The 18,693-nt window shown below is 40.4% G+C and overlaps 1 protein-coding gene across 1 annotated transcript; it reads left to right on the top strand.

Annotated features, from left to right (window-relative positions):
* The first annotated feature begins 12,338 nt into the window (after window positions 1-12,338).
* On the top strand, window positions 12,339-18,398 carry LOC307268296 (aquaporin-3-like). Its single transcript, XM_080050873.1, has 6 exons — window positions 12,339-12,539; window positions 16,036-16,162; window positions 16,361-16,498; window positions 16,613-16,728; window positions 16,839-17,056; window positions 17,195-18,398. Exons 1-6 carry the CDS (start codon window positions 12,432-12,434, stop codon window positions 17,400-17,402), a joined length of 915 nt encoding a protein of 304 aa, XP_079906999.1. The 5' UTR covers window positions 12,339-12,431; the 3' UTR covers window positions 17,403-18,398.
* Window positions 18,399-18,693: the final 295 nt, after the last annotated feature.

The raw sequence follows: 18,693 nt of genomic DNA, 5'->3' as shown, positions 1-18,693 counted from the left end.
TGAGAAAAGGCAGAAAGAGTGTTTTTTTAACCCTATATTTCTCTTTCTCGTGACATCACAGAAAGAGAAATATAGGGTTAAAAAAACACGTACTTTGTAAATATTACTGTGATGTCACAGTAAAAGACATCACAGTAATATTTACAAAGTAAGGTTTTTTTTAACCCTATATTTCTCTTTCTGTGATGTCACGAGAAAGAGAAATATAGGGTTAAAAAAACACTCTTTCTGCCTTTTCTCAGGCTAGGATGAACCGATTTAAAAAAAATTCGCACATTTATACTACATAGGATCTCAGAATTCAATACACCTTCACATTCAAACCGGTGAAGTAGGCCTTTAAGTCTGCTGGCCTGGCCACTGGCTACTACACACTGGTAAAAGATCTGCAGCAGCCTGCCTCATTTATTCAGAACCTGCTAGTAGTGAGGGTGAAAACCCCACTGCATATACAGTGGAGGAAATAAGTATTTGATCCCTCACCGATGTTGTAAGTTTGCCCACTTACAAAGAAGTACATTATTTTGCATTTCATTGAGTGAAATAAGTATTTGATCCAGTACCAACCATAAATAATTCTGGCTCCCACAGAGTCCTTGTGCTTTAAAAAAGTACTCCTAATCTCAACTAGTTTCCTGTATAAAACAAAACACACCTGTCTCAACTTGCTACCTGTATAAAATACACCTGGCCACAGAGTCAATAAATCAAACTCCAACATCTCCATCATGGGCAAGACCAAAGAGCTGTCCAAGGACATCAGGGACAAGATTGTAAACCTGCACAAGGCCGGAATGGGCTACAAGACCATTGGCGAGAAGCTGGGTGAGAAGGAGACAACTGTTGGTGCGATTATTCGAAAATGAAAGAAACAAAAAACTACCATCAATCTCCCTTGGTTTGGGGCTCCATGCAAGATCTCACCTTGTGGGGTATCAATGATCATGAGAAAGGTGAAGGATCAGCCCAGATCTACACAGGAGGAGCTTGTTTATGATCCCAAGGCAGCTGGGACCACAGTCACAAAGAAAACCATTGGTAACACACTATGCCGTAATGTATTGAAATCCTGTAGTGACCGTATGGTCCCTCTGCTCAAGAAGGGACATGTACAGAACTGTCTGAAGTTTGCCAATGAACACCTCAACGACTCAGAGAATGCTTGGGAGAAGGTGATGTGGTCAGATTAGAACAAAATCAAGTTCTTTGGTATCATATTAGCTAAGACTCGCCATGCTTGTAGGAAGAAGAATTCTGACTAGGACCCCAAGAACACCATCCCCACAGTCAAGCATGGAGGTTGAAGCATTATGCTTTGGGGGTGTTTCTCTTCTAAGGGGACAGGTGGACTTCACTGCATCAAAGGAAATATGGATGGGGCCATGTACCATGAAATACTAGGTGACAACCTCTTTCTCTCAGCCAGGTCACTCAATGAAATGCAAAATAATTTATATATTTTTTAATGTGATTTTCTGGATTTTCTTTTTGATGTTCTGTATATCACTGTTGAAATAAACCTAGCATTAAAATGATAGACCGTTCATTTCATTGTAAGTGGGCACACTTACAAAATGAGGGATCAAATACTAATTTCCTCCACTGTAGAGGGCTATACTGTATTCACACCACTGCTAGAGAAAGCTATCACAATGGCAGATCAAGTTCAACATATGATTCACCACCAGCTTAAGCCGGAAAAAAGGAGCATGCCCTGATGGTAAGAGCCCAGGCATGTTCGAGAGGTGAATGATTAATATTTGTATTCACATTTGTAAAACCCATCTTTGTGGCCAGCTATTCAATGAGCTGGGCCCCTGCTAAATTGACCATGTTATTCCAGAAAGGTAACCCGCATTAATTGTGATAATTACTGGGGGATAAGTGTGATCAACAGTGCAGTAAAGTTAGATGCCCATGTGCTGAACAATAGAGTGGTGGCCTGGTATAAGCCATTTGAGCAGGCAGGAGCCGCCCAACCCTAAAGAGGATGCATTTAACACGTGGGAATTAAGCTCATGATGGAATATTGTGTAAAGGAAGAAGGTTCAACTGTACATTGCCTTTATAGACTTATAGACAACAGCCTAAAAGACAGCATCCCAAAACAAATAATGCTCAACATGTGTCAAAAAGATTGGGGTGTGGAGTTACTATGATTTTGGCCTTGATGTCAATGTTAAGTGTGACAACAGGTATCATGGGCTCTGCCACAATAACATCCTCCATAGGGGTGAGGCAATCGTCCCCCACATCCTGCTTCCTGTTTGTGGTGTGTGTTGACATGCCTATCAGAAAGATTTAAGAACCATGTGGAGATGATGGATTCCTGAACTAAGTCCATGTTTTGAGGATAATTTATGGCACTGAGAAAGAATCTAAATTATTTGGAGAAATCCATCAAATCCAATAACTATGGTGCCTCATTTTGTGTCAAACCAAAAGTGTATGAGGCCGCTTTCTCATCAGATATTTTGTATGGGTGTGTATGTGTGTGGCTTGGTTAAAATTGCTCTTTAAGTCAGTTGAATATGTTTTCCTTCAGTGCAAGCCTTAGTGAGAGAAAAAGTAAGCTAGGTGTTTTACCAAGATGAAACAGTGTCATGGCATGTTGTTGAGCATGATGATCCCTTGTGGCATGCTCTTGAAAAAAGGAAGACAGAGAACCAACTGAACTTGGTCATGTATTCACATGTTTTTGAGATAATGGGGAAACAAGGCCATATTGAGAGTGACTGAAGGGAGATGACTGAGAAAATACGGTCTAAAGATTCCAGAGTATTTAAGGCAAGGCAAGGCAAGGCAAGGCAAGTTTATTTATATAGCACAATTCAGACACAAGGCCACTCAAAGTGCTTTACAGGGGCAAGATTAGTAATGATATTTACATGCAGGAGGTCATTAAACATGTCAGATCTGTGTGGTTGTTTTGGGGTCAACTATAGGGGACATGATAGCCTTAACTGGATTATATATAGATGGACAAAGGTCATGAACATAAACTGGGGGACACCACACGTTTTGAGTAATGTACCCATCGTCAAATTAACATAGATATTAGAATATGGTAATGTAAACTGTTTTCAGCCAATTCGAATGGACCAGGTCTTGATTATTGGACTTTAAGAAGGGATGCACAGGGAGGGTCTTTCCTGGTGGGGTCTTGTGTATATTTCATAATCGAATGCTCATTAAGATTTCTTGTCAGGGAATTTGGAAAGTGGACGATGGCCATGTCCGGACTGATGCAAGGCTTGAGAAAAATGCTGTTTCAATAAAGAATCCTCTAAAACCCACCTGCCTTGTCTCAGCGGATTCATTGTATCAACCAGACTTCACTTTTGATGGAAGAAGCCCACAAAGATACTTCACCTACCAAGCCAACAACCCAGATAAACTCATCCATCCACTGTATAGTCAGCAATACACTGTACATTGAAGACCATTGAAGAATAAGCTAAAAGAATTGTAGAGACGTAATTTGCTTGTCTTGCGCTTTTGGAGCACCAGCCGGTTTCCATGAACTGACTGATGGGATTGTGTGTTATTAAAGGTGCAGTGTGTAATATGACATCATCAAGAAAGTTCTAGAAAATTCTAGAAAGTTCTAGAATGCAACGCTCCCTGGGTAACCCCACCCCTTTTGAATAATAACAGAAGCTACAGTGGCCTTCAAGGACAAGAACAATTCTAAATTATAAACAATGCACCTGATGACATTCCAACTATGACGCTTCCAACATGGCGGCGCCAAGGCCTTGGTCCAAGGTATGGAGAAATATGGACATATATGAGACCCTTTCTAAGGGAAACAATAATAATTCTAAAAACATTTTTCAGCTATTATGCACTAAATTAAACGTACTTATGGATATTATAATTATTAAAGTCTACAAGGAAATAAAACCCAAAATTCTACACACTGCATTTTTTTGGTTGAAAAAGTACATCCCTTTCTTTGTGGTGATGGGATCCTAAGAACCTAAAGGACAAGTTAATGTCAGTCCCCTTTTTTCTATAGGCTGACATCTATTTGAATTTTTTTTTATTATGCAAGTTTGCCACAGAGCTGTTGTACAGACAAACTTTGGTGACACAACTGTGTGTTTCACTGTGCGGATGATGTTGTCTTTGTTGCATTAATTTCGAGGGGAGTAATTTATGATCTTCCATCAGTTGTTTTCGTGATAAGAGATGATTATCTCGCTTATCGTAGCAATGATTTAAGGCTGTGGTTGTGAGTCCCTGTCACAGTGTTCCTACAAATGAGAAACAGTGTAACAATTTCAGAAGCAGTCAACAAGAATGGCGGCCTGGAGGGTTTAGTTTAATTTAGTTTATTTTGTCATTTTCCAATTTAAAGAACATACATGTGGTCAAAACACATTAACAATTCTGAAAACACAAGGGTATGGAAAAAGGTTGGATAACACATCTTGTTTGAAGTGGGACAGATCCCAAGTCTCTGGCCACAGTACAATGTAATGTTCTATTTTTATTGTGTACTACTCTTAGCACTGTCCCTGCGATGCCTTTTTTACCTCTTCAATGACTTTTTACATTTACCATCCATTTAAACTTTGAGCAGATGAAAGAGGAGATTGAAATCATCAAACAATTATACAAGGAACAGAACAAAGAATAAACCAAAAGAATTAGAACAATGTGGTCGACTGTTGTCTATGTGGTCAATCCATTGTAATCCTAATTCTTTCAAGCTTGCTATTAGGGGTTCCATGGGATCATGATAGGTTGCGAGCGAATGGGGAATTATATGAATGTACTGTTCAAATATTCCCTTACGATTTTGATTTTCTCTTATATCATTTCAAACTCAATACACAATAAAAACAGAAATTGAGATTCTACAAGAAGTGTTGTCACTAACTTTTCTGTGATCTGAAATGTTGCTTTGTGTCCACGAATATCTTATTTTCTTTTCTTTCAAATGCTGTTTTGAGAAGTGTTGTTTGTGTTTTGACACTGTCCTATATGCCAGGTAATTATGTCTTAAATATTGATCAATCTGCAGGTCAGGTGCAGGTCATGGTACCATAAGTAATATTGTACTTTAAGAAGCCTACACGTGACAGTCTGGTGTTTCTCCTATGAAAAGTTACACAGCACCTTACACAAATTGCATTGCTTTTCTGCATCAATCGCAATTGATTAAGATCAGTCACAGAAATAGAGTTTGTAGTGTGTTAACTTCAGTTCGAGATGAATTGTTACAAATATTTACACAAAACTGTAGCATAGACCTGCAAATAAGCAATTTTTGTATTCATATTTTGCTCAATACAGTAGAAGAAAAATATTTACCATTCATTTTGATCAACCATTATTTTAAATACTAATAAAAAACAAAAAATAAAAGGGAATTACACCTGACATTAACTTGTCCTTTAGGTTCCTATGGTTCCCATCACCACAAAGAAAGGGATGTACTTTTTCAAACAAAAAATGTCAACTAAAAATCATGATTTTTAGAATGAGAATAAACAGTAAGATATTTTAAATGTGTCCTTCCACCTTATGTACAGTACAAAAGCCTTCAACTCATACTGACTGACCGAACAGAACCTTCACTTATTTAGCAGAAACATACAACATATTCATTTCAAAATCATGTCTGTCTGTCTGTGTGTGTGTGTGTGTGTGTGTGTGTGTGTGTGTGTGTGTGTGTGTGTAAAAGTAGTGTCTCAATACCAAAACTAAATTTGATATAAAGTGTGTGGGGGGAGGGGATCTTTGTTACATGTAAATTCAAAAAAAACTTCAGTTCCAAGTAAACCCATGTGGGCAGTAGAAATCTGTACCAATCTTAGTTTTTCCACTTTATTTCAAATGTTGTTTTTGTATTGAGACACTATGTTTGCTTAAGTATTATGACTGACGTTTTGATTTCACAATCTCCAGTCTATGTCTGTGCTTGCCCTTTCAGTTGATGGGTATTATGTTATGGAAATACAAATGACCTGTGTGGTAATCGTTTTGGTAGTTGAAGGTGTACTGGGTTATGTTGCGTGAAAATGTCTCCCTCATTCTCTGTAAGGTTTAGCTAAGATTTCAGCTGAGCAGCTTCTAACCTGATACTGAATGGACAATAGAATGTGAGCTGCAGGCGAGGGTTTTCACTGTTACAATATTCCTGCTATCCTATAAGTAAAAATTATGTATACAAAAAGTGGGTAACACTTTACAATAAGGGTACATTAATTAACTGTAAGTTAATGTTTATTTAATGCTATTTATGGTTAGTTAATGCTTATAAACCATAAGCTTTGTGAACTAATTCTTGGATAAGCATTAACTAAGCATAACTGTTAATTAATGCTGAATGCGTATTAAACATTTACAAAATAGTTAACAGTTAGTTGATACTTGGTTTATATTTTGAATGCATCGGTTTTTTTTTATACCATATGTCATGCAGCATTCAATTTAACCCTCCTGTTATGTTCATTTGTCAGGAACAGCAATGGTGTTCCGGGTCAATTTGACCCGGTGCATGTTTAAATCTCCAAAAGATGTCCTGAACCAAAAAAAATCCTAACAAGCAGTGTGCACATGTCATTACCAACTCCATTACTAACTATTCTATCAATATTTAGTGCAAGTGGTGTTCCTTACCTCTAACAGGTAATGGTTCAATAAGGATAATTCACTCGTTTTTCATTAAAAAAATACATGTTCAAACTTTTTTTGTAATGTTTCACCACTTTGTTACTTTTGAAACACTGGAGAAAATGTGAAAAGTCTCCAGAGACATTGTGGCTTGAAATATAGCCCTGCCTGTCTCTGCATCCCACATACTGGCTGTAGATTCATCCTCCGACCCCAGCCAGGATGAGGAGCCCCAAATACGCATCTAAATGTGTTTTGTCCAGCTCCTTCCACTTTTCCCCAAAAGCACACCTCCCTTCTAGATTAGTCATTTCCAGAATGATTTTCTGTATTGAATCTGGCATGACCAGCTCAAAAGCTGACTTGATGTCAGTCACACGAGTCAGTGCCATCCTAGTGGGCCCTGGCACTGTCTCTAAGGTGAAACTCGAAAAATTAGAATATGCAAAAGTTCATTTATTTCAGTAATTTGACACAAAAGGTGAAACTAATATAGTATATAGAACCATTACATGAAAGGTGAGATATTCAAAGCCTTTATTTGTTATAATTTAGATTATTATGGTTTACACAGCTTATGAAAACCCCAAATTTAAAATCTCAGAAAATGTTAATATTACATGAAATCAATAAAAAAAAGGATTTTTAATACAGAAATATCAGCCCTCTATAAATTAGAATCATTCATGTGTACTCAGTACTTGGTTTGGGTCCATTTTGCATGACTTCTTGCCTCAATTCCAATTAATTGTCCATGATATTCTAATTATATGAGTTTCACCTGTATGCTTTCTGCAGACAGGTTTGCCTGACGCATATTTGGGGATGAATTTCACAATTTGTTGACATGAATGTCTTGCTTGGAGGAATAGGAATAGCAATTCCCTCATCTGGTTCAAAATCATTAGAATCAGAATTTAGCTCAAGATACATCCTCCTCTATTTCACTAGCATGATCAATGATGACTTCCAGAGCCTCCTGGACTGTCATCCTTTTGCTTCTGCTGCTCATTTTGTAAAGGTCTGCCTGACAGAGTGTAATGTTGGTAAGACTCCCATGCAGATAATCTTTTTTATGTTTTGCCCGTCCCCTGTTGAGTTTCCACTGAATGTGGGTGGAGTTTTCCCAAGGGAGCATAAATGGTTCCCGTCTATCTATGGTCAAAAGTCATAACACTTGCAACTGTGTGTGTGTGTGTTTGTGTGTGTGTGTGTGTGTGTGTGTGTGTGTGTGTGTGTGTGTGTGTGTGTGTGTGTGTGTGTGTGTGCGCCTGCATGGGCGTGTGTATGTGTATGTGTGTGTGTGTGTGTGTGTGTGAGATTTGGGTGAAATATGTCTCACAGTTGTAAAGAAAGAAATAGTCTTACATTTCTGACACCCTTTTACCTCCAGTTTTACTGCCGGGTCAAATTGACCCGAACAGTATCTATGTGATATGAACATGCAGGGGGTGGTTGCAAATGTGTGAGATGAAATATTTTCATATTATGTGTTGATTACACTAATTAAGGCAAGCAGAAGAGGTTTCATACTGAAAAAATAATTTTGACTATTTTTCCTAGCTCTTCAAACTTTGAAACGGGTCAATTTGACTCGGAACATAACAGGAGGGTTAAACAAGTAATACATTACAAATAGCAACAATAAAGGATGAGATGATCCACAGCACAGCATAGATCTGCAGAATATATATCACATCGTCACTGACATACAGTAGTTAGAATAATGGCATGTGCTGGGCTGATGATGAATCGCTCTACATGGTTAACAAGACAACCTATAAAGAATGGAGATGCCAAGCTAGCTGACACATCCAGCTGTGTCATAGGAAGTGTATGTTGTTTGTCTGTCTGCAGCTGTTGACAGAGAAAGCATTCACTTTTGATTACCGCCCAGCGTAATTATAGAGAAAGTGGAAATTCACTAGAGAATGAGCTTCATGCACCGGGCGCAGTATAGGAACACACACATGTTGCGCTATAAATCAAATCATCCGATCTTGACAAGGTGATGATCCATGACATACTTGTCGCACGTATCCCTCCATCACAGCCAGATCCCTGTCTGGATTAAACCAATGATGCTATGTCTCAATGAACTTACACAACCATTGCTGGTGATTCACAAGAATTTACCGGGAACCTCACAATCTGACGGGAAATCATTATACCACATGAAACAAGATGCCACGCTCTGATGTCAGCACTTTGAGTATTAGTCAGTGAGAGTGATCAAGAAAACTCTTAAGCAACACTACTACCTCAGGGTTTGCGTAACTCTTGACCCACAGTGAAGTTTATGAATCCTTTACTTTCAGTGTATAGCATAACATCATGTACATATGTCTGGCCTGAGGCAGTGTGCCGACCTTTTCTGTCTGACAGATATCAATCTCCCTTAACCTGTCTGCCCCTGTTGTTTCCTCCAAAAACTGATGGAAAGCAACCGCCACACTGGCACTCCTACAAGAGACCAGCACATCTGGCAGACACATGTTACATATGTCCACAGACATTAAAAAACGATGATCAGTGCAATTTCCTAAGGACCTCAGGCTTACGGGGGAAATAAACTGTTTGTGTCAAACAGCAAAGCCTCATGGTTAGGACGTGTTATTGCACAAAATGGACAGAGATTTATGTTGGTTTTATAGCTTTCTCCTTAATGTTTGTGGCTTCCACCACTCTTTTCCCTTTCTCATTTACTCTCCTGCTTTGGAGCCAAACTGTCCCAGGGAAAGTTGTTTTAAACCATATGGCTCAAAAAATGCATCTTGTCTGGCCTTTTAAATGGGATTCCTTCTGGAGCCAGGAAGTAGTAATATGTGCAAACAACACAACTGCATGTTTACTTTTTAGAAGATGACATCCATGTGTACAAGAGATACAGGGGTTTAGGCCCTGAGGTGTATAAGAGCCACAACACAGTCAATACAATCCAGTACAACTGTACACAAATAATGCTTTTATAAAGTACCAAACAAATGGACAAGGACAGGGCTCAAACCAAAGAACAAGATTCATACAGGTAGGAAATTATTCTACACGTACATGTTTATTCAACTCTTCTGGCCTTCCCTTTTTTATGGCGTCTGCATTATAACAGTTTGCAATTAACAGTTGCAAAACATTCGTCATAGAGTTGACGCCAGCGCTGTGACAGACATGACTCAGATTGCCTCGGGGTCCCTTCAGTGACGAAATGTGTCACTGACACATTATTTTCTGAACCATTATTTCAGCTGTGTTCTCAGTGAGAAGCATTCCGCATGCCAGTGAAGTGGAATATTTTAACAACAGGGATACATTTATGTATCCTAGTATAGGCAAAGCCTGTTCTAGATTTCTTCAGCAGGCAATCTGTTCAGATATGTGCACACAAATTGTTTTGCGGATTAATGGCAAGGTGATCCATGTTGATAATGTACTCTGATGTTACAGCAAAACAGGCACAGGCCTCAGAGAACAAAAGAACTCCAAACAGCGAAGAAATGGTACACTGATTCCTACCGATAGAGGCATGTCTGTGGGCTTTTATAACCTGGGAATGTTCTCACACCTCCATTGAAACTTGACAAAGAAGGTACATTTAGTTTCAGACAGGGGACAAAAGAACAGGTCAGAGAAAATAGGTGAAGAGGACAGAAAGGGGAAACAAAATAGATGTGTGCAAGCGGATGGGATTGAGCCAGTGTGTGTGTGTGTATGCGTGTGTGCTTGAGTGTGTGTGTGTGTGTGTGTGTGTGTGTGTGTGTGTGTGTGTTTTATATCGACAGTTATGAGGACCAAGCACAACAATGGGGGAAAATCCATAATGGGGAGTTTTTTTGTTAAATTACGTAAAATCCTCTAAACATGCAAAGCATATTTTAATTCAAACTTATAGTGTAACGGCTGGTTAAGGGAGGACACAGGCGCAGAGACAGTACCAGTTTAAGAGGGTTTATTTAGAAGGAATCTGGGGTTTTGGGCCGGGCTCTGGAGTGGCTGACAAGCATGGGGGTCCAGGGGAAGTGCCAATGGGAGAATCCGGGGAGACGAGTAGAGGCAGGCAAGAGCAGGCAGGCAGAGGGATCCAGGGAGGGAGAGCTGGCTGACGAGGGCTGGAGCTGGTGGCAGGAGTCAGGCTGGGAGACTGTGACAAAAAAGAACAGAATTTAGCAACAAGCTAAATGCAGGCAGAACTACAAAAGGTCTAGGTGGCTGGAGAGTTACTGACTGGGTAACAGAGTTTACAATCTGGCAGTGTCTGGAAGGTAGGGCCGGGTATATGAAGAGCAGTTGATTGTTGATTGATGGCAGCTGTGAATGCTAGTAACTGACTCCAGCACACCTGACTCCAACCCTGCAATTACACCAGAACACACCCTGCATTCCAATAGTAGTTGCACTTCCCCTTGTTCATTTACCCTCAGCCCTTGGCATGACGTAACAGCATACGTTGCACGGAGGGAACTTGGAGAGCGGAGGGAGACTGGGCGGGGGAGGAGCGGAGGATTTAAATGGAACCCACTTGCCCACTTGCCCTTGTAGTCGCAATGGACCGTCAGTTACATAGGTAAATCTGAATGCAAATAATACAGAATTATAACATTCTGCTAAGGTAGCCTATGTTGCAGAAAGCCATTTCCATAGCATAACAAACATTGAATTTCGACACGGTAACTCAGATTATCAAGATATTGTTACTTACACATGTAAATAGTTTGCTCCGACATATTTTCTTATTTATGTTACTTTCAACCAAAAACATTTGTTTTAAATAGTCCTCTAATTGGCAGCCATCGGTGTTATAGCAGCAATGTGTAAACTGCAATACATTCACTGGATTGTTCGTATGGAAATAGGATAGCCTAATTGAGGCGTTTTGGAATATATTTATATATATAGCCTATATTTGTCCTGCGGGTGGCCGCGATGTCCCTAAAAGCATACAGTCTACCGGAAAATAAAAGGAGAAGAAGAAGAAGACGAACTGCAATGCACTGTGGGTGATATCCACCTCGGAGTGACCATCCATGTTGACTTGATCACTCAGCCCTCCGAGGGTCTATCTCACGAAGTTCACTTCAGTTTCCAGACTATTGGAACGACACTTAAGATGGCAGCGGGGATTCCCCCGAGGGCAAGTGCCTAGGGCAAGTGAACGAGGGCCTGTTGAACGGGTATTGGAACGTACCCACAGACAAGGGTAAAGGGGAAAAAACAACACAAGGGCCTGAGGCCCAAGCAGGATCATGACATTTAGGAACGTAAAGAAAAGTTTAAACTTTTAAATTAAACAAAAGTGAAAATTGGACTATGCTTAGGTAAGCTGTACGCTAAAATATCAAGTTGCAGGTTTTTAATAGAGTGTGTGTGTGTGTGTGTGTGTGTGTGTGTGTGTGTGTGTGCGCGTGTGTGTGTGTGTGTGTGTGTGTGTGTGTGTCTCAGTCTCTCACCTTGAATGAGCCCACAGGTACAGCAATACAGCAACGTACAGTGTGTGTGTGTGTGTGTGTGTGTGTGTGTGTGTGTGTGTGTGCGCACGTGTGTGTATTTGTGTGTTTAAGAGAGAGTGAGAGGAAGGACAAGTGAGAAAACCAGAATGTGAATCACACACACACAATGTGACGGGCAGGGAGGCGTGGTGGTGGCAGAGGGTGGGGCCCAACTCAGGCTTGGCTTGGTTTCAGTCAAGGCCAAACCCATCATGGCTCTATAAGAGGAGCTGGTCCTCAGAGCTCTAAAGCCACTCAGAAAAAACCTTACCTTCCTACAGTACCTTTTATTTTCCCAGTCTCATCAGCCTCCAGCAAGAAAACATGGGCAGACATAAGTTCTATTTGGACAAACTGTCCCGGTTCTTCCAGATCCGCAACCTGCTGCTTCGCCAGGCCCTGGCAGAGTGTCTTGGCACCCTCATCCTTGTGGTAAGTTTGTGTGTGTGATCTGTAACTAACTGTTTGTGTAACTGTGTGTGCATGTGCATGGGACTTACATGGAATCATCTCATGCTGAAGTAGCTAATTTGTTTTAAAGATGATGCCCAGCTTTAAATTTAAATTCCACAACATTCATACTTTGAAGTAAGTATACCATATGCTTATGAGCGTTTAACTCTGTCCCCTATCAGAGGGTTTTCTTTCCTTTAAATACCCCTACTATTAATTTTTTCCATTTTCTTTTGATGTTGCGTGCGATCAATTACACTCTTCATGGCATGGCGTTTGTTTTCAATAATTTTCAGTGGTGACATGTTTAAATAGCAGTACATGACACATACACATAATTATTTACGAGCCATAAATAGACCTCAAAGCCAACAAAATGACACTCTTTGCATTCAACAAAGCTAGTTGTAGGGGGCGCCTTTAGCTCAGTTGGTAAGACGTCCCCCCCATGGGCCTCGGCCAGCAGCGGACCCGGGTTCGATTCCAGCCCGCGGTCGTTCTCTGCATGTCACTCCCCTCCCTGCCCCATTTCAACTCTGTCTCTACACTATCAATAAAAGCATAAAAATGACAAAAATATCTTAAAAAAAAAAAAAAAGCTAGTTGTTATTTTCTAGCTTTGTAGGGTTACTCATTGGCAAACTGAGAAACTCAAAACTAATAGGTAAGGCAAAGGTTGTTCAGGACTGGATGCGCTGTTGACCAAATCTTGTGTAGGATTTCAATACAATATTTGCTTGAAGACAGGATCCTGGAGCCAACACCACATGACATCCTATTACTTGTTTTACCAGTACTTATTACATATTAGCAGAGGTATATGCATACAAAAACACATTATGGTGATGGTGCCAAAATGGTGACACATTTTAGCCATATTTTGCCTGATAGGAGTGTCACAGTTAACACTGGTACAACCAGCTCAAGGCTCTTTGAGTGGTCACAGTAACAGGCAAGTTAATTCATCCCTCTGTAATTAACAAAGCAGGTTATGGCGGCGTACGGGCATGCAACCTATAATTGGAGTAGACATTTTGCTCTGATACATACAAGTCAAGGGTTAATACAGAAAACATTGTTTTGAGGCTGAGTACATTTCCATCAAACGGAGCAATTTGAATTTCAGTTTGGTCAGAATTTGAAGTGGTTTGGATATTAAAATATAAACAACTTAATTGTGCTAACGTGAATATCTGGTGGGGAAACAATTTATACCTAAGAGGCAAGGAATGAAAATGTAGAAAATATGTATTAGTCATAGGATATAGCATATGTTAGGTAGGAGAGAGAGGTGTGGTGCAGTCCTTTTAAACGTGACACATGTGGATGGCAGCACAGGGAGAGTCAGTGGGAGAACAATAGACATTGCTAACATAATCTTACTCCCTACATCGAAGTATAGAAGTCTCTCTCTCTCTCTCTCTCTCTCTCTCTCTCTCTCACTCTGTCACTATCTTTCTTTACCAACTGTCAATACATTTTCATTACTACGAGACAAATTAAACAAAGAAAACTGTTAATTAATGTCCAGTTACTAGGATTACAAAATATGACGAATATAACGTGCGAGTGATGGTGTGTGTAATGGGTACAGTATGTGGGTGTGTGTGTATATCTCTTTGTACGTATTGATTTGGGAATTCCTTTAACTTGTCAGACCTGTCACCACAACCTGGCAATTTGTAAGGATCATTGAACCGGATATGTCATATTTCTGGACATGCTCAGGTCATCAAAAATAACTGTCAAGAGTCAAAATAACTGTCAAAATATGACCTAGAGGCAAATAATGTCCTTGGTCATCCTTCCCGTATACCCACTTTGTTAACCCATCACTGCAGTCTCAAAACACTTACTGCATTTTTCCACTTCGAACCACGGTTCCCCAACTTTGACCTTGCGAATCCACAGGGGGGTTTTCTGAAGCTCTAATCCTAGCTTTGAAAGGAGCCCACAGATAGTGATTGAAACACTGGTTCCAGGCCAGCAGGTTATTTGAATTCAGCTCCTAAACATTTGCCAAACATGTGTTAGTGTGAGTAGGCAGACTGCTGTAGGGTCTTTTTTCTTTATAAGCTGCTACCCAACTGTGCTCAAAGCCTGGAGTAGCTTCAGGATTGCATGACCAACTGAATCAGCCAGTTGAAAGCTGGTTGAGGGAATTGGTGGGGCGCAGTTAACTACAACATTATAAAAACAACATAGCAAGTGGCTGGAATCATCCAGGAGACTTAACACTGGTGAATATGTGCACCTTAAAGCAATGAATAGCACTCACTGCTAACCCATAACCTAGATTCAGTGTTGGATTTAAACAAGACCTTTCTGGTGGAACGTGATCTCAGAAGGAAGGTTGGCAAGCAAAAGGCACATCGTTTGCAATCTGATGCCTCTGACATTAAGACAAAACTCTGTGTCGAAAGTGAGAAGTCCTGAGCTTTTGGATTTGTATTGTCACATCACATGAGCCCATCATGGCATAACATCAGAGAGACACTCGCACACTCCCACACATCCCTGTGAAAAATATCACAGGGATGATTTTTGTAATATCTTTTTCCAGTAGCCTCATCAGTGCTGGAAAAAGAGTTTAGACTGAGCCCAATGATGATGAACTACCCTCAGGCGCCAGTGCCTCCGAGTGTGGTTCCCTCAAGCTAACCTCAACATCTGAGTCCTGTGGTTTGAATGAGAAGCACTCTCATTGGGGGGCTTAAAGAGCAGCAGCTTATGGATGGAACACACATATTTCCTTCATTAAGTGCATACAAAGGAAGACACACACACACACACAGTGTGCAGAGAATAACCAGCATGGCACCTGCTTGGCAGTACTCCGCCTACATCTTAAATCAACCCATTATATAAATCCTTCGTCTGTCACGTTGCCCACTAACACATGTGTTTTCCCCTTTACCCTCAGCCAAAGTGGGAACCGAACTTATCCAACCCCCCTCCCCCCACACACACCCCCTCCTTCCACTCAATGTCAACACAGTGACCTTGCTGTACATACAGTATCCTGTACCGCTGTGTGCCATTATGAACACAATAGAGCCTCTAATTCTAAACTTTTAATGGGTCTTTGTTTAGTTGGTTTCACTGATAATCATCACCTTGTCTCCTTTCATGCATGGCTTGACCTTGACTGTCTGACCAAGCACTAAATGTGCAGAATTCAGATATTTAGAAACTTAATACAGTCGGTTTAGGGTGTGCAAAACTTTGTTTTGGAAAATGATGAAGCCCTAACCCGCAGTCTTTTCTTCTTCTTGGAAAACATAGTATAAAAGCAACTCTGTTAGAATGCATTAGGTTAAATTTGATTAGGTCCATATAATTATAATCATATAAATCTCACACACAGCCCATGTTCATCATGAGATTCCATGTAGTGTCTGCAATAGAAACAACTGATAGATAGGCCGTTATGTGCACCCGCATGTGAACCTGCTTTTCTACTCTCCGTCTCCAGATGTTTGGCTGTGGTGCTGTAGCCCAGCTGGTGTTGAGCGGCGGTTCCCATGGCATGTTCCTAACCGTCAACTTTGCCTTCGGCTTCGCTGCCACCTTAGGCATCCTGGTCTGCGGCCAGGTTTCAGGTACGCAAAGTATTTTTATGGAAAATGTCACTTTCCAAACTAGTTTTGTCTGGTTTTATTCTGCTTTGTAACTTATTTTGATAAATCTGACGTCTGAGACTGTATTTAGAACATTTAGTCTATATTTAGCTAATATTGTTGCACTATATTCATGATGGATAATATGTACTGACATACTGTCACCATATACCTTTGCAGGCGGCCATCTGAACCCTGCAGTGACCTTTGCCCTGTGTCTGCTTGGAAGAGAGCGCTGGAGAAAGTTCCCCATGTTCTTCCTCTTTCAGACAATCGGTGCCTTTTTTGGAGCTGCCATCATTTTTGGCATGTACTACGGTAAGGGAACTATCATGTTACAAAACACATTCATTTTTAAGTTCTGACAAAGTCGAAGTGCATCATTTGAACAATAAAAATGTCTGCCACATTTTGTTGTTTGTATACCCTTAGATGCCCTGTGGGACCATCCTGGAGGTTTCAATGTGACTGGTCCTGGGGCCACTGCTGGCATCTTTGCTACCTACCCTGGAAAACATCTCACCCTTGTCAATGGCTTCTTTGATCAGGTACTCCTTTGATGTTTGGAAACAGCTATCATATGCTTAATGGCATTTTTACACATACACATGATACAATAACAAGGTTTCCAATTCACGTTTCTTCTCTGTACCAACAGATCATTGGCACAGCAGCGCTGATCGTTTGCATTCTGGCTATTGTGGATCCACACAACAACTCCATCCCCCAAGGACTGGAGGCCTTCACTGTGGGATTTGTGGTTCTGGTCATTGGACTGTCCATGGGCTTCAACTCTGGCTATGCTGTCAATCCTGCCAGAGATCTCGGACCACGTTTATTCACAGCCGTAGCTGGGTGGGGCAGCGAAGTTTTCACGTAAGCGCACATATTCTAAATATCTTCCTCATTAGCTGTTCATGTCAATCTTTAGGTGCTCACTATCTATTTACTCTCATTCCAGTGAGACGGTTAAATCCTGTTTTGTCTAACTGACTTTTTTTTGTCTCTCCACAGGGTTAGAAACGGCTGGTTTCTGGTGCCGGTTTGTGCCCCATTCCTTGGCACCATAATCGGTGTGATTATCTACCAGATGATGGTTGGCTTCCATGTGGAGGGCGAAGCACGTGACAATAAGAGCAGAGAGCAGGAGGAGGAGAATGTCCGACTCACAAATGTCACCACCAATGACCACTCAAAAGAGGTGTCCAAAGAAATGCACTGAGTGTGTTAGAGACAGTCAGCTACATACTGTGAGATGTGCAGATCTGTAAATAGCGACACACACCAGCATTTGTCCTTTTTTTCAAACCGTCTTGATGGCTGTAGGAATATCTCCCAAGATAGCTGTGTGTTTGTGAAAACAGGCCCCTCTCTTAACATTATCATATAATTGTTTTATATTGTAGAGGAAGATTCTGTAGAGGAGGGAAACACAACTTCGGAAACCCAGAATTACATTAATTCTTTAAAGAGATGAGCATTTAGATCTTATTGTCTATAACACTCCAGTTTGATCAGTATTGTATGTTTTAAAACAATGTAGTTTTATAAAGTAGTTGTATAGATGTTATTTAGAAAGATGCCGGTCTTTCCTAACCAATTCTTAAGCATTTTTGTCCTGAACCTTTCACTGTTAACATCTGAATTTAGGGAAATTAGAAAAGTCACGGAAAATCTGCTCAAGCATGATATTTTACATTTTAGGGGCAGTAAGTAAAACGAACTACGTAAACTGCTTGTACGTCAACTTTGTTGTTCAAGGCTGACAGATGGTGGTAAAGTAACATCATTTCCATAACATCCCTCAGTTTACCTATGCCGCTTTAGAGCAGCTGTATAATAAAGCTGCTGTATTTCTTTTTAAATAAAAACACCATTTGCCCTGTAGAAGTCCGAGCCAACAACCCTGAAACATGATGACAATTATATTTGCGATATGTCGTCAATTAACAAAATTGACCTTTTCTACCTTTGTAATGAACTCAATGTTATCAGCAGCTATAGTAGTTTTAATACTAATGAAAAAATCGGATGTCTATGTACAGCACTCTTTTAACCTATTAAACTGTCTTGTGTTTGTTATGTTCATTCATGTCTGCTGACGTGTTTGCACCTTTTGGATTGTGAGCACCTTGTTATGTTGTATGTAGGTGGTTGAAGGGGAAATGCTTTTGTACTGATACAATAAAGTTCAGTTTTTTATTGTTGACTGAATGTGGATCATGTTAGGCTCTTCTTACTGTTCATTCTTGTTTCTCACCTATGCATCTCATGTGGAGGGGGGAACTGTAATCAGATTGAAGCTACAGTAGAACACAATCTCAACTGGACACATACTACTGAGTTACACCTCTCTGTAAATAAGTTTTCAAACTTCAGTCACAACAATGTTATCCAGAAGAACTGCACATTTATAACCCTGAACTGAATAATCGGGGGAACTATAAGAAATGGGGGAAATATATAACATTTCTCAATGCACATCAAGGCAAGAACAGAGCTAAATATTTGGG

This window comes from Ammodytes marinus (genome assembly GCF_949987685.1).
Source record: "Ammodytes marinus genome assembly, chromosome: 2".
NCBI classification, from domain to species: domain Eukaryota; kingdom Metazoa; phylum Chordata; class Actinopteri; order Uranoscopiformes; family Ammodytidae; genus Ammodytes; species Ammodytes marinus.
This window is presented reverse-complemented; position numbering and strand designations above follow the sequence as displayed.

Excerpts from the sequence above, each read along its gene's own strand:
- LOC307268296 (XM_080050873.1), top strand. The coding sequence starts at position 12,432 with ATGGGCAGACATAAGTTCTATTTGGACAAACTGTCCCGGTTCTTCCAG. Across the intron at positions 12,540-16,035 it reads TTGGCACCCTCATCCTTGTG|ATGTTTGGCTGTGGTGCTGT; the intron begins GTAAGTTTGTGT and ends CTCCGTCTCCAG. Across the intron at positions 16,499-16,612 it reads CATTTTTGGCATGTACTACG|ATGCCCTGTGGGACCATCCT; the intron begins GTAAGGGAACTA and ends GTATACCCTTAG.